Source organism: Erythrolamprus reginae, chromosome 1, assembly GCF_031021105.1.
Source record: "Erythrolamprus reginae isolate rEryReg1 chromosome 1, rEryReg1.hap1, whole genome shotgun sequence".
NCBI lineage: Eukaryota > Metazoa > Chordata > Lepidosauria > Squamata > Dipsadidae > Erythrolamprus > Erythrolamprus reginae.
Window position 1 is genome coordinate 141,120,458 of NC_091950.1, and position 17,032 is coordinate 141,137,489.

The window sequence follows — 17,032 nt, forward strand, 5'->3', positions numbered from 1 at the left end:
ACAAATCCAATAAATAAATAAATAAGTGCATATATACACATTCCTAGTGCCGCGCAACTAAGTAAGTTTTCAGATTTGATGTTTGTTGATTACCTTGTAAATCACAGTCATCATATTTAAACAACACCTGATTGGGAGCATCATAACCATTGTGTTTGCGGCAGGTTCTGACCTTCTTGAATGTGTCTGGTTAGTCCCAGCATTAGGAAGTGGATTAGATAGGTTTTTGTCCTCATCCAGCAGGACTCTTAATATGTTCTGCATGTTGTGTTCAACAGTGGAAATTTAACTCATCTTGTAGCAGTCGTATGATTAAGTGGCTGGTACAGGAATCTATAAATTATGCCCACTTCTTAGAATGATAACAATGGAATGTTACATTAAGTTGTAACCCTTCATGAGAAATTTGTGCTGTGAAGGAGTTGAGAATTTGGGCCAACATTTTCTCATTGGGAGCCAAGTTGAGTGCTGCCTCTTCAGCTTGTTAGGTGGAAACTATGCTACTTATCATTGGCTTTATCAATGAAAGATATGGAGGAGTAAAAGTCTAGCAAGAAAACCCGGGAAGGCCAGATACTGAGTACTTGTTAGATAGGTTTTGTTGCCAATACTCTTACATTAGCAACCACCGTAACTTAAGAACAACATACAGGGCAAAGAAGAAGAAATAAAGAGGTGGAAAATGTTAACAAAAGCAGATGGTTTTATGAACAGAGGCTATTAATCAAATGAAATGTGTGTACTTTATAACATTTAATGGCATGAAGATTGGAATTTGGAAGAGTAGCTCAAAGAGCCTCACCTGTATTTGCTGAAGGAAGATGTTGATACAAAATAAATTTAACCTTTAACAATCAGGTGGGGCAGTAATGGAAGACACTTCAGCCAAAATATCAAATGCTGATAATTATTTCCATATCTCACAGTGGGCTATACAGATTTTTCTGACTTAATAATGTAATATAATACTGCTTTTTGGCATAATTCCATTCTCTGGCACATGTCTTCAACACAGAGGGTAAAGACAAACTGTGCAGAGTTTTAGAAAGTTAACAATGGCTGAAAAAAAACCCCCTAATCTAGTACATAATTTGATTATATATTTAATTAATTGGACCCGAAATGTTATGTATTGTTTTATTGTACAGTATGTTGTGAGCCGCCACGAGTTCTTGGAGAGGGGCGTCATGGAAGTCAAACAAACAAACAAACAAACAAACAAACAATGAATAACAATAAGACCAAGCTGCTTTCATAGTGGGAGAAATAATCTTTAAAATATGTATTATTACATGTACTATTTTACAAAGTTAAGTACTGTAATATGTAACTTAATTTTGTAAAATAAGATTATGTTCTCCTAGATGGAAATCTTAGAATGCATTTTCACTTATAGACCTGTTTTGCTACCATGGCTTGTAAACACAAAGACATTTCTAACACAATATTGTATTCTCAGCACTTGCAACTAGAACACTTACAACGCCTTATAAGCCCTGGGCTCTTTGAAAGGGAGCTTGAGTTGTAAATGTGTTCCTTTCCATAGAACACTGGGAAGTCTTTGAAATGGGACTGATAAAATCTGTTATACGTAGCAAACACAAATGCTTAGCAGAAAAATAAAGCACCCAGCCTTGACTGATCTTAGAAACATAGAAACATAGAAGACTGATGGCAGAAAAAGACCTCATGATCCATCTAGTCTGCCGTTATATTATTTCATGTATTTTATCTTAGGATGGATATATGTTTATCCCAGGCATGTTTAAATTCAGTTACTGTGGATTTACCAACCACGTTTGCTGGAAGTTTGTTCCAAGGATCTACTACTCTTTCAGTAAAATAATATTTTCTCATGTTGCTTTTGATCTTTCCCCCAACTAATTTCAGATTGTGTCCCCTTGTTCTTGTGTTCACTTTCCTATTAAAAACACTTCCCTCCTGAACCTTATTTAACCCTTTAACATATTTAAATGTTTCGATCATGTCTCCCCTTTTCCATCTGTCCTACAGACTATACAGATTGAGTTCATTAAGTCTTTCCTGATACGTTTTATGCTTAAGACCTTTCACCATTCTTGTAGCCCGTCTTTGGACCCGTTCAATTTTGTCAATATCTTTTTGTAGGTGAGGTCTCCAGAACTGAACACAGTATTCCAAATGTGGTCTATACAGCGGGATCACAATCTCCCTCTTCCTGCTTGTTATACCTCTAGCTATGCAGCCAAGCATCCTACTTGCTTTTCCTACCGCCCAACCACACTGCTCACCCATTTTGAGATCTTGAAAAGTTAAGAAGGATATGACCTAGCTCAGTGATGGCTAACCTTTTTCTCATCGTGTGCCAAAAATGCATGTCATATGACAAAGCACGTGCACATGTGACAGTGCATATGTGTGTGTGACGGCACCCATAATGCAGTGCGCATGCAACAAACACCACATGCCCTGCTCCCCCACATATGCGTGCGATACCCCTGTCCTTCCTCCTCCCCGCGCATGCGAGCATGACTCCCCTACCCCATTTTGGACCTAGCAGGCCTTATTGCAGTCTCCTGAGACCAAAAACAGGCTGCAGTGGGGGCTGCCACACCCCGCAATGCTCCACCTGCCCCTATCCCCTGCACATGCACACCCCCACTGCCCCAGGCATGCACTTCCCAAATGTTCCCCACCCACTGCGCATGTATAGCAGACACCCAAAACTCAGCTGGTCTGCATGCCACCTGTGGCACGTGAGCCATAGATTCGACATCACAGACCTAGTCAGTAGTTGAATCCTATCCTATCTAACAGGCACTATAAAGATAGTAGGATAATTCTTGTCTGTCCACCCACCCATCTACCCCACCACCAAGAGGAAGAGATTGACAAACTAGTTTCATACCATTGCCAAGAAAACTATATGGACACATTTGTGAAATCACCAACATTGGAACCGGATTCAGTGAAATTGACAGTTTTTTAAACACTTGCACTCAAAATAATAATTAATAATAATAATAATTTATTAGATTTGTATGCCGCCCCTCTCCAAAGACTCGGGGCAGCTCACAACAACGATAAAAACAATATTATAATGGCACAAATCTAATATTAAAAAACTAAAAACCCTATCATAATTAAAAACCAAACAGCACATACATACCAAACATAAATTATAATAAGCCTGGGGGAAAGATGTCTCAAATCCCCCATGCCTGGGGGTATAGGTGGGTCTTAAGTAGTTTAAGGAAGACAAGGAGGGTGGGAGCAGTTCTAATCTCCGGGGGGAGTTGATTCCAGAGGGCCGGGGCTGTCACAGAGAAGGCTCTTCCCCTGGAGCCCGCCAGACGACATTGTTTAGTCGATGGGACCCGGAGAAGGCCAACTATGTGGGACCTTATCGGCGCTGGGATTCGTGCGGTAGCAGGCGGTTCCGGAGGTATATATACATTTTAAAAAGCCCTTTACAGTGTTGTAATATTACCAGACTGGAAGCAACACAGGGACTAGCAACTATTTCTTTAGAAAATAAGTAATTGTACCTTTGGCCCAGGTGCTCCTGGCACGCCTGTTTCACCTGGTTTTCCCTGGAAAAAAGGAAAGGAAAAGACTAATGAATTTACCTATACACCAAAGTGCTGAAAGACACCTTGACAAAGTAGGTAATGACAGAGGAAGTCCAGTTTCCCTCCCTGGCTCTCCTCAGTGTGTACTCTGGTGATCCTGAGTCTCATTGAAAAATACATACCTGTGCTCCTTTTTCTCCAGTTTGACCAGGGATGCCATCTTTTCCTGGAGGCCCAAGTGGACCCTGGAAAACAGTACGGATTTTTTTCCCCTCAGTTAATTCAAACTGTTCAGAGATTATCCTATGCACGATTTTTGTGTGGCATTTATACTTTGGAAAATGTGGACATCTACATCCACAGCAGATGAATAAAGATTTGATTTTCATACCACCATTAACCTGCTTGTATTTATTTATTTATTTTTATTAGTTTTATAAGAGCTCAAAGCAACGCACATCGTTTCCTTCCTCTAAATTTCCCCTTGCAATAAGCCTACTGAGAGAATGACTGATGGATGTCACAAATCACTCAGTGAGCTTCAATGGCTGAGGATGCACAATGAACCTTATTCTAGTCCAACACCTTAACTACTAGCCCATAGAAGCCAAATCCAACCCTCATTTCCAGACACTTCCCAAATTCTACTAATATGCCAATGAGACATGTTCTTCATTAACACCCAGCTTTCGGCATGAGAAGCAAAGTTAGCAAAAGGGCATGCAAATCTCCTCCCATTACACACACACACTACACAACAGAAAATTTGCTTACCATGACAGAGTGAAGCACTGGGTGTCTTTTGGGGACAGAGTTGCATAATATTTTCTCTTACTCACCGGAGGTCCTGGGATTCCTGAGTTGCCATTTCTCCCTGGAACTCCAGGGAGGCCTGGGAGGCCAGGGAAGTCAGTGCCATTTGTCCCAAATCTTCCAGGTTGTCCTGGTAAACCAGGTACACCAGGAGGGCCTGGAGGCCCAGGTGGCCCTTTGGGACCCTGAAACATAATAAATATAATGTACATTCTAACTCAGAGGACACCAATCTTGGCAACTTTTGAGACCTGTGGACTTCAACTTCCAGAATTCCCCAGGCAGCATGGCTGGCTGAGGAATTTCTAGGAATTGAATTCTACCAGGTTTGAAGACTTCTGTTCTAATCTGAGGGGCACCCAACAAATAAATGTGCTTATTCTAGCCAAGTTAATTTTGCTTGCTGAGCAAATGCTACACCATTCATGTTTGAAAATCATGCTGTACAGAGACTTTGGGCTTCTGGTTAAAAAGTAATGCAGCTATTTTGGAGTTAGTGTATTGAAACATCTGGATGACTCAATATTGAGGAAGGCCATTATTATTGTTTCTCTGTTCTTCCTACCAAATCCAGTCTAATCAATGGAACGTTGGTACTTACTCGCAGAGACTCCAACTCACTTCCAAAACCGGAGCCCTCCATATCGATAAATGTCTGGAAGAAAAAAAGCACAGATGCAAACAAATTATAGACTATATCAAAACTAAATACTATTGAAACAAAGATTTAAGTAGTTCAGTGTAATATGTCTGCTAATTTCAACTGCTGCATTCTTGGTTTACACTGAGTATATTCAGTCAAAATGGGCATGTATGTATGAGTGGTTCTTTAAATTGGGGTTTTTTAGATTATTTTTAATATTAGATTTGTTTACATTGTCTTTTTATACTGTTGTTAGCCGCCCCGAGTCTTTGGAGAGGGGCGGCATACAAATCTAATAAATGAATGAATGAATGAATGAATGAATGAATAAATAAATAAATAAATAAATTCAATACTTATTTTATATACTAAACCTTCCACCTGGAAGATTGAATGAACAGCCAATGAGTAATGAATATTTATGTAAATTTTCCCAGAAATATTTACAATAAAACATTACAACAGTAAAAATACAACACTATTCAAGGCAGAACCTCTCAAATATGTTCAAAGTATATTGTTAAAAGCTGGAGAAAATTAAAGGATTCTACCTAAAGTAAGGAAAGAACAGGCTTGGCAGGTACATAATAAAGCTCCACCCAAAGATACAGAATTGGGTTTGCAGTGGTGCAGAGTGATTTTCCCCTTGTTCTGTTTCCTCCTGTATAGCTCTAAACATGTTTCAGATTGGAGAATGGGGGCAAAGGAGGCACTTGCAATCCCTGCCACCTGGCATTTTCATTCAGCTGGTAGAAAGTCAATGTATATACTGTATATCTAACTCAGGTTACAGAAGGGAGATAATCTGCCTAAAGAGAAAAAGAGAGAGAGCTATCCTGGCAGTGCAGCATCATTTCTTGGGTGGGATAAAGCCACAAAAACATCTTTGTTGTGAGCTTTTGGAACTCACCAACTTATCCACTTTGGAACTCAATCCAGATTTCCCAGGTGGGCCTGGGGGGCCAGGAGGACCTCTCGCACCAACACTTGGTTCTCCCTAGATGGAAAGAACAAGTTACGCAGCTGAGAACACTGATTACAGTCACCCCTGGTCCAGGGTTGAAATTGAAAATTTGAAAATTTCTGAGGGCGTGGCTTGGTGGGTGTGGCAGGGGAAGGATACTGCAAAATCTCCATTCCCTCCCCACTCCTGGGAGAAGGATATTAGGAAAATCTCCATTCCCACCCCACTCTGGGGCAAACCAGAAGTGGTATTTTGCCAGTTCTCAGAACTACTCCAAATTTCTGCTACCGGTTCTCCAGAATCTGTCAGAACCTACAGAAGTTTACCCTGCCCTATCCCCAAAATGCCCCCAGAATCCCTCAGTCAAAACAGACTACTACTCAGAAAATGCTACAGTAACAGCACAGCCATATTTTTATAACCTCAAGTGTATTTTTACCTTTTCGCCTTTCAGGCCAGGCTCACCTGGAGTCCCAGGGAAACCTTGGGGACCAACATCACCCTATACAATAAAAACATACATGTGTGTTTTGATCCAGCCCAGTTAGCTGATTTTTCAAAATCCATAATTTTGTTAATTTTTTTCTTCACATTTTAAAGTCGGCTGGGTTTTCTTTCAACATTTCAATTCTTTCAAATATTTCAAGCAACATTTCAACATAGTTTATTACTCATAAACAAATATGCAACAACATATCTGAGAGTGGCAAACTGTATTTAGAAATAAATGTTTTTTATAAATAGAATACAGTTTGCAAAAGCATTCAAAATATAATAGTTATATGCCAATAATTTACTCTTTTAGCTTTCCAAGTTTTGTTTTTCATATTTCTTAGGTTGTGAGAGGAGGATGTTGGAAGATTAGTTATGATATTGGGTAGTTTACAGATTTGACTGCCTAATCATTACACATTTCATTTGAAAGAACTTAGAATGAGCGTGTTGCTTTTTAAAAAAAATATTATTATTATTATTATTATTATTATTATTATTATTATTATTATTATTATTAAAAGGCTAGTCTGGGAATGTCTATATAAAATGTGGCTTAGGATACAATCTTTTTCACATCTACTTGAGAGTTAACTCAATAGACATAAGGGGAGTAACTTCTGAGCAAACTTGCATAAGATTGCCATTATTTTTCTGTGAGGCGCTCAGGACAGTTTTGCATGGTATACAGAATTTCTTTACAGCTGTATAGTTCAAACCTAAAAAGGTTTGTATCTGAAATGTGAGGAAGAAACAACAGAACTTACTGGTTTACCGTCTTCACCAGGATCCCCCTAAAAAGAACAAAATGTTGAAAACAGAACTTAGGCACTTTTACACTGTGGCGATTTAAATTTCAAACCCGAGGCTAATTTCCTCTGCTACCTTCTCACACTCATATGATATTTGGCTAAATCAACTATAGGGATAGCTTACTCAGACTTGCACAAAACATAGGAAGAATAACCTGGCTTAATTCTGACTGCACTAAAGAGAGTGTAACAATAGAGCAGTTCAGAAGGGAAGCAAAAGAAAGAAAAACAGGGGAAATATTAGGATTACTAACGAGAAGAAAAGCAAATGATAAAAATATCTAAAAGGAGCACCAATAGGGGGAAGAATAGAACAACACTCTTTTCACCCTAAGATGAAAAGACCGTTCCCTTTCTTCCCTGTGACGATATGATTGGCTTGAAAGGAAAAGTAAAATTAATGTGTAAAGTAGTATAAAATGATGTAACAAAATTAACCAAATGTAATTCCAAAATGTAAATAGATGTAGATGCTATGTATACAACATGTATAAAATTGTACGTAGAAATAAGAATGTTTAAGTTAAAAACAATAGCCTTAGATATGGAAAATTTAGAATGAAGAAAAACCTTCCGATAGCAACAAGCTGTATTAGTGAAACTATGTTTTGTCTTTTTAATATGAACAAATTCAATTAAAGGAATTCTTTTTAAAAAAGGAAAATGAACAATTCCTGTCTATGGAAGCAATCTCTAGAATTCAAAACCTGGTTGCATGCTATTTTGTGACATATTTTTAACAGATAAGGGGCAATTGTGGATTTTGTATAAAAGACCATCATACCTTCATTGTTTATGCCCTTAATTAAATGGCTAATTAGAGCCTTCAAATATAATCTACCAACTAAAAGATGGGGTGTGCACTTCGAAGTTTTCATTTTTAAATAAGTCATAAATCTGGTGGATGAAACAAAAAACTGAGAGGGAAGCAAATGAATAGGAAAATCATGTGAAGGAAATAAGAAAATGGACAGAAAAACAAAATCTTAATAAAGGCTGTTGGCTTCCATGATAAACCTGAAAGGTTGTATCAATACGGGTTTATTTGTATACAGAAAATGTATTCAATGTTTGCTGATTACAATGTATAGTGCATACATGTATACATACCTATGAGGCTATTCCCTTTCAGGATAAGTGATGTTATGCAGAGAACAGAAAAGGAGTAAGAAATAGTAAGCTAAAGAAATTTAAGCCATGAGATAAGAAAAAGAAAATATAGATTGATCTGGTTTATGCCAATAGCATTCAGCATTTCTCTTTATAACTTTCTATCTTTTCAAACCATCTTTCCTTCTACCACATCCAATTCCTGGTTTAGGCATTGCTTCACAAACACCTCAACTTTTTCTTCTTGAGGATGTCACCAAATTCATCCAATCACAGGTAGGGGGTTTTGTTTTGTTTTGTTGTCTTTGTTTCAACCTATGCCTTCATATATTTATTTTGTTATCCATTCAATCTTCATTCACTCTGTCTGTGTAAAGCTATATAACATAATTCTTTCATACTGGGCGCTCAATTTTGCATTTAATCCACATTCATTTATAGCATTCATGTACTCTTGATTCTTGTTTTACAATACACATTTCTTCAGTGCTTCAGTCCTACGCCATTCAACTTATTTTTAAGTTTCTTCTGATACACCCAATTCTCATTCCCATATAACAAAAGAGTAAAAACATGTTCTTACACACAAACATTCATCCATCACTACAGACTACATATCACCTGGTTTTTTCTAACCAGCACCTGCATGCTTTAAATGGTCTCTATACTATTTCATTAGTAAATTGCACCGAGGTACATAAATTTATCCACTTGCCCATAAACAGTTTATACTCATTCATGTTTTACTGCCATCATGCAGAACAACCAACTTTTAATCTTCAAATACTGTACATGTAAAATTCCATGAATCCATACTATTCACTTTATCATATATGTATTCTAAATCGATAAATGATGATATATATATTGCAATATAGTAGAATGTTGGTAAGAATGTTAGTTTACAAGGCTGTCTTTAGGTTAGAAATCTCAATTTTCCTAAGCATACTTAGCCTAAAACTGGACTCTGGTTCTGCTTGTTGCATATTGGTAAAAATCTGTCTAAATAGAATTGTCCTGTTAATAGGGAATGCTGTATGCGACATGAGTCCAGCTAAGGCTGGTACCCTTGGCTATAACTTGCACAAATGCAAATGTATACTAGCAATAAATTCATGAATTCTGAAAGGTAAGCTGTTCCAACCCCTTTGTTCATTTCCATCTGAATAAGTCAACCATCATATAAAATATTACTTACAGGGTCTCCATCATTTCCAGGTTGACCATCCTTTCCAGGAAGTCCTGGTGGGCCCATGGCTTCTGGCTGCTCAACAGTAGAGCCATCAGAGTGCCTCATGATGGTTCCAGGAGATCCTGGGGGCCCAATTGGACCTGGAAGCCCTGGGGTACCAGGCTCACCTTTCTGTCCTTTAGAGCCTGGATAGCCAAAGCCTGCACTTCCCTAAAGGGGAAGAAAATATGAAAAATGAAAACAATAGCAATAGCATTTATACCACTTCACAGTGCTTTACAGCCCTCTCTAAGCAGTTTACAGAGAGTAAGCATATTGCCCCCAACAATCTGGGTCCTCATTTTACCAACCTTGGAAGGATGGAAGGCTGAGTCAACCTTGAGCCTACTGAGATTCGATCTGCCAAACTGCTGACAGCCGGTGATCAGCAGAAGTAGCTTGCAGAACTGTACTCTAACCACTGTGCCACCGAGGCGCAAGACAATTTTTTTAAAAAAGTTGGAAATGGACATGGGTAGGAATTATTATCTTCCCATTTCTTTCAGTCACATCCTGGAAGTACTGAGATAGGCATCTTGATAGCCCCAGGGCACGTTGGACTTCAGCCCCTACCAGTCCCAACCCCCATCAGGAAGGGACTATGGAAACTATCATGCAAAATTTCTAGAGGACGCCAGGATGCTTTTCCCTATAATATATTAATTACAATGTATTTGTGTTGTTTTCTAGCCTTAGATCAGCGTTTATACCCATATAGGTTCAAGTAGTTTACACAATACTCTTTTGGAAGAAGGAACAAGATCTACCGCTGGCGACTTATTGCCTACACATCAAAAACAACAATGCGAACAGATACGCTGGCCTGAGAGCAAAGGCTACATACAGTATGCTATTGCCAAAGCAAAAGAGACAGCGATTAAATCTAATGTCATGCCTTCACCACCCACATGAATGTGATCTATAGATGCTGGTTTGTCCATTCCAGCTGCCCATTTGAGACAGTGGAGGAAGCGCACCCTCCAGTGGGGCAGGGATTTAAACAACTTCCATGGTGGCCGAGAGCACAATTTTGGCAAATGCAGAGGGAAGGGGAAAAAATGGAGGCAGCTAAGGCCTTTGGTCCACAAGGAGAAACAACACTGAACGTAAATAAAAAGGAAGAAAAAAATGGGGAGGCTACTAATTTGCTTTCATAAAGGGAGGAGACATCCAGGAGGCCCAAGGTCTAGACACAGGCCTTCTTTAATGTCATAGCTAGCATTGTTCCAGGAAACATCTCTCTTTTTATTTGACTGTTTATTCTCCTGGAGAATTTAGGTTTCCAGTTTTGAGCCATTCAGAATTTAGCAATGATGGTTTATTCTTTTTTCCACATCAGGCTCTTTTCAAATAATGCAAGTTAACAATTCATTGGGATAAAGCTAGAAATATTAGACCTATGTGTTGCCCATTTGTCAGGTTTTGGAGGTGTTATATTGCTAATTGAGATTCTTCCTTTAGGAAAATTAATCCTATTTTGATCCCTCTGAATTCCAGAATATCTCCCATCTTTGGTAGGTGCTAATGGTGGCTCTGCATTGCACAATTCCTCCAGAACAGAGTATTCTAGCATATATTTTAAAAGGAAAAAGAAGAGGAAAGCAATTATTTTTTAAAATGAAAGGATATCTTGTTCTATTTCTTGCAATATTAGACTGAGTATAGGTTGATTTAACTGTTTTGCCTTGTAGAAACAACATTAGTCTAAAAATAGGGCTTCTTACCAAGCTGTTAAGCAGAAAAGCATTCCATTCTATCTCATGATGGAAAGTGGGTGCTTTTTTGCAACAAATATCTTAATTCCAAATTCTGATAATAAGCATCTTTCACTCGCCAGTTCTAAGCAATGATTCATTTGGTACCAGTGGATGTTAGAGGCAAGACAGTGCAACAGCAAATATAAACAAATGGATATATCTATATTTAGGGATTTTGAGTGCAAGCCATCAAACTGAGTGTCTTAGTTTTAATAAAAAAATATTTGTTTTTGTGTGGCCCATAAGTTGTGGATGCCTGGTTTAGAAACCTCTGTTTTAAAGAGAACATTGGGGTTGGGTTATTCATGTTCAGTGTTTTGTGGGAATTCAGCTATTGCTTTAGCATGTTGTGAACTAGGCTATTGTGTTAACAGCAGGGTGGATAACTTTGGCACCTTTTATTTTTATTTTATTTATTTATTTTGTCCAATACACAATAATACACAATGAATGTTATAGAGGATATAGTAGAGAAGAAATACGAGATATAGGAGAGACTATAGGACAGGGGATGGAAGGCACTCTAGTGCGCTTATGTACGCCCCTTACTGACCTCTTAGGAATCTGGAGAGGTCAACCGTGGATAGTCTAAGGATAAAATGTTGGGGGTTAGGGGATGATACTACGGAGTCCACTAATAAGTTCCACGTTTCAACAACTCGATTACTAAAGTCGTATTTTTTACAGTCATGTTTGGAGCGGTTAATATTAAGCTTGAATCTGTTGTGTGCTCTTGTGTTGTTGTGGTTGAAGCTGAAGTAGTCTTTGACAGGCAGGACATTGCAGCATACGATACTTAGATCATGTTTAAGGCATCGTAGTTCTAAGCTTTCAAGACCCAGGATTTCAACCTGTGGATTTCAACTCCCAGAATTCCTGAGCCATCGTGTCCACAGGTTGTAAAGGGGCCAAAGTTGCCCAGTCCTGTGTTAAGCCATGGTAATGTTTATTGCATGAATTTAGATGTGCATATAGTGAAATAATTATTAGCATGTCAGATAAGTACGGTCTATGTTCTCAGCCCAATATTCCTTTAACACCTTTTTCAGAGGCAAAAAAAGATTGTTGCAATGCTTACCTTTACACCCAGCTCCCCCTTTTCTCCCTGCAAAAGCAAAAAGCAGAGCAAAGCAGAGCAAAGCAAAGCTTTTCAGTATTGCGTAATCCAACACACAACAAAATCCAACAATCAATCCAACATTCAGCAAAACTAATTATCCACCGAATTGCTGTCTGTGGGAAAAGAAAGGAGCTACGTTGCTGCTAATGCAGCCTTTTCTAGTTTAGAACTTTCTAGATGTGTTTGTTCTCCATCTCCCATCAGTTGTCATTGTCATGCAAAATACTGGCCTGCTAGAGCAGGTGGGAGTTGTACTCCCAACAGTGGGAATGCTTTGTGTTGGGAAAGAGGACATTTAACATTAAAAGAATGCAAGCGTCTCTTATTAACACACAAACCAGTGGGCTTCCCATAAAATTCACAAAGTTCAAAAGCAATAAAAATATCAGTGGTCAGACTTTAGAAGAAAACAACGCTTCCTAAGAGGAAAAAAATTTTTTTTTAAAATCACCTTTACATGAAGTTGCCTTTTCGTGATCTCACACATTACTATGTTTATTCCCAAATTCACATTAGTCTTGGACAATCTTTCTATCCTTTTGTTGGGAAAGTGAGAACGTTTTACTACTTCAGATTAATGCCTTCCTCATCAGATGTTACCTATGTTTAGACTGCATGGGTCTCCAACCTTGTCAATTTTAAGACTTGTGGACTTCAACTCCCAGAATTCAAGCAAGCTGGCTGAGGAATTCTGGGAGCTGAAGTCCACAAGTCTTAGAGTTGCCAAGGTAGAAGACCCCTGGTTTAGAGAATAGAGACAGGTGGCTAACTCTTTTTTCTTTAGTTTTTGACTCTGATCACCCAAAGACTATAGGCAATTGCAGGGCAACAAGTTTCCTCAGACTATCCATCTGAAATGCCTTTGTTTCCCATGCTGGCCCTGTTTCTTCCTCCCCACCATTCCCCCTGCCCCCTCTTGTAGAAGATACTCCCAAATTCATGAAATAATTGTTGACTGGTGGAAGGTCACTTCACCATTTTTCTGTGTGAAGGTGAAATATCTAATGGAGGCACCCCTCTATCCTGAGTCTTGCCTCCATTAGATATTTCACCTTCATGAAGGGGACCATCAGAATACTTTTAATAAAGGAGGAAAGAAAGGGAGAGAGTGAGTGAGCTTGATCACAACATGGTTGCCTTTCAATAAAAAATAAGAAAAGAGAGCGAGCTATTTATTGCTACTTCACCTTTTCTCCTTTATCCCCATTGGTTGACAAGACCCCAGTTCCAGAATCTCCTTTGGGCCCGCGGTCCCCTTTCTCTCCAGGGTCTCCCTTTTCACCTTTGGTTCCACCTAAAAGCAGAATGAAAAAGAATTCAATTATCTGCTTTGTGCAATACAGGAGCCCCAAAACCAGAATGCTTGGTGTTCAGGGTTACAACAAAATTTAAAAGGAACTCAATAGATGAAATGTTGTTATCGTGAATTCTGTTTCAGGGAGATTTTGTAGTACAGTGTTTCTCAACATTAGCCATTTTAAGATGTGTGGACTTCAACTCCCAGAATTCTGCTAGATGGGGAATTCTGGGAGTTGAAGACTATAGTAGGGCAGTAGGAAAGGCAAGTAGGATGCTTGGCTGCATAGCTAGAGGTATAACAAGCAGGAAGAGGGAGATTGTGATCCCCTTATATAGAGCGCTGGTGAGACCATATTTGGAGTACTGTGTTCAGTTCTGGAGACCTCACCTACAAAAAGATATTGACAAAATTGAACGGGTCCAAAGACGGGCTACAAGAATGGTGGAAGGTCTGAAGTATAAAACGTATCAGGAAAGACTTAATGAACTCAATCTGTATAGTCTGGAAGACAGAAGGAAAAGGGGGGACATGATCGAAACATTTAAATATGTTAAAGGGTTAAATAGGGTTCAGGAGGGAAGTGTTTTTAACAGGAAAGTGAACACAAGAACAAGGGGACACAATCTGAAGTTAGTTGGGGGAAAGATCAAAGGCAACATGAGAAAGTATTATTTTACTGAAAGAGTAGTAGATCCTTGGAACAAACTTCCAGCAGACGTGGTTGGTAAATCCACAGTAACTGAATTTAAACATGCCTGGGATAAACATATATCCATTGTAAGATAAAATACAGGAAATAGTAAAAGGGCAGACTAGATGGACCATGGGGTCTTTTTCTGCCGTCAGTCTTCTATGTTTCTATGTTTCTATAGATCTTACAAATTGCTGACATTGAGAAACATGGCACTAGTGCATAATCATACTATTGGCCTGCATGGAATGTAAAAAGTATTCTTTTCATCACATTAATGCATTCGTTTTAAAAAATATCACAGAGACTACTGATCTCTTTCTGAAATATTGTTAACACTCATACTTATCACACATCATAACATTACCAAAAGCTATAATGTGACATACAAAAGGCCTACCAGTTAGCTACCTAACTTCTTTGTAGCTTCACATTTGAACTGACATACCAATAAACCGGTTCAACTGTAAAATTAGACTCTTCTCCACATCTCAGGTGACACCTTCATTTATACACCGTGCAGAATTCTTTACTATACTTTGTCACCTCTATTTCGGCTTGCTCTATACAAGCTTAACTTGAAGGATATACAAGATTCTGATTACTTTTGTACTCCTTTCTGAACAGTTATATCACAACATTCCCCATTTTTTATTTTGCTTTTATTTAAAACAAAGTTATATTTTCATGTTTTGCATTGTCGCTTTTATCTCGTAAGCCGTCTAGAGGGAGAGATATGAATACTATGAATGAATGAATGAATGAATGAATGAATGAATATTACATAAAGAGTCCCAAAAAATTATAATATCTATAGATAGGCAGATAGTTATTGAAGAGATAACCAAGTTGATAACATTGCTTGTTTTCATAATATTGTTGTGGTTAACTCTGGCCCTGCTCCTGCCCCAAGGACTGTGGATGTGGGGGAGACATCCACATGCTGCAGGCCTGTTTTGCCCCCGGTGGAATTTGATGATGAAGGCTCCTTTGACCAAGAAGACATGAGTGACAGGGAGGAGGAGACTGTGGCAGACAGCTCAGAAGGAGATCAATTATCTAGCTCCTCCTTGGATTCAGAACAAGAGTTAATGATACAGCCACGCATGCGGAGAGCGATGCATAGGCAACAACAACTGAGAGATTATTATCAAAGAAAATGAGACCACCTGTGGTTGGGTGGGGCTGTGGTAATTAGTGAGGCTGCTATAAATAGCAGCCTGTGGGTTTGGCCATTGTGGAGGATTATCTGATCTTTGTGTTTCGTGACTGCTTTACTGACTTTGACTTTTTGTGTGCTGATTTTTCCCTGCTTTGAAACTAAACCAGAGCAAAGTGTGTTTCACTTTGTGAAAGAAGAAGGACTGTGAATTGCCTCACAGTTGCAAGATAAGTATCACAGAACTGATAAGGGACTTGTACAAATTACCAGTTTGTTTGGAGATGAGTGCTCTTTGCTATACCAAAAGAGGACTTGGTTTAAGTGAATTTTCATTATAAAGAACATTGTTTTGAATTTTCAAACGTGTGTGTGTGTGAAATTTGTACCTGTGAATTTTTGAGAGGATTCTACCAGAGAGCCCGACAGAACAAATATGAACACTTTTTTGTGCCTAATAGTAAATCTCTATATTATTATTATTATTCACAAAAAACACTAATACACAGCAAACAAGATTTATATGCTGGATTTCATGTCACAATATCACAAGTCGAATACTTTCCAAGCATCTAGGACTGTGTGATGTATTTTTGTATGATGCATGATGCACGCAGATCCAAGTACGGTGGCCTTTTGCAACTGACAGGTTGTGATTCTGTCAATGTTTATTGTTTTCAAATGCCAGCTGAGGTCTTTTGGCACAGTACCCAGTGTGCCGATTACCACTGGGACCACCTGTACTGGTTTATGCCAGAGTCGTTGTAGTTTGATTTTAAGATCCTGATATTGGCTAAGTTTTTCTTGTTGTTTTTCATCAATTCAGCTGTCACCTGGTACAGCGACATCAATGATCCACACTTTTTTCTTTTCCACAATCATGAATTGTGTTTCGAAATCTTGTCAGATTGAATTCGAAAGTCCCAAAAGTATTTTGGCATGTTTGTTTTCAACTACCTTCTCAGGTTTATGATCCCACCAGTATTTTACTACTGGTAGGCGGTAGTTGTGGCACAGGTCCCAATGAAGCATCTGGGCCACGTAGTTGTGCCTCTGTTTGATTGGAAAAAATTGCCAGTATTAGGAAACAAGAACTTACTTGCAGGAACATTTGTTGGCCTCCCAGTATATTCAGTCTCCTCTAACTGCACAGGTTTTTTATCAATGGCTGGGGAAGTAACAGGTGGGGGCACTGGAAGTTTTGACAACAGAGGAATTACCTAGAAACAAAGAGTTGAATTAGACCTCCTCTTGTACCAGAACTGTCAATCCAAGACAAATAATTGATTCTCAAAATCAGTTGGGTGTAGCAATTCTTCTCCTTCCCTCATACACATGAAGGACATACACAATGCACACAAGCACAGAGGAAAGTTAGCATGTTTGGAA

General features: G+C 38.7%; 1 protein-coding gene across 5 annotated transcripts in view; it reads right to left on the reverse strand.

The window, feature by feature from the left end:
- COL18A1 (collagen type XVIII alpha 1 chain) overlaps window positions 1-17,032 on the reverse strand; it is a 261,272-nt gene that overhangs the window by 43,034 nt on the left and 201,206 nt on the right. For 3 of the 5 annotated variants that reach the window (XM_070726670.1, XM_070726645.1, XM_070726654.1), the window contains 11 exons: window positions 16,743-16,863; window positions 13,681-13,787; window positions 12,452-12,478; window positions 9,584-9,787; window positions 7,231-7,257; window positions 6,411-6,473; window positions 5,918-6,004; window positions 4,966-5,019; window positions 4,391-4,549; window positions 3,734-3,796; window positions 3,528-3,572 (listed from right to left, as the gene is read on the reverse strand). In XM_070726670.1, the coding sequence (XP_070582771.1) occupies window positions 3,528-3,572; window positions 3,734-3,796; window positions 4,391-4,549; window positions 4,966-5,019; window positions 5,918-6,004; window positions 6,411-6,473; window positions 7,231-7,257; window positions 9,584-9,787; window positions 12,452-12,478; window positions 13,681-13,787; window positions 16,743-16,863 (957 nt within the window). The remainder of the gene's footprint in view (window positions 1-3,527; window positions 3,573-3,733; window positions 3,797-4,390; window positions 4,550-4,965; window positions 5,020-5,917; window positions 6,005-6,410; window positions 6,474-7,230; window positions 7,258-9,583; window positions 9,788-12,451; window positions 12,479-13,680; window positions 13,788-16,742; window positions 16,864-17,032) is intronic. The other 2 variants (XM_070726676.1, XM_070726663.1) reach the window with 1 other exon arrangement.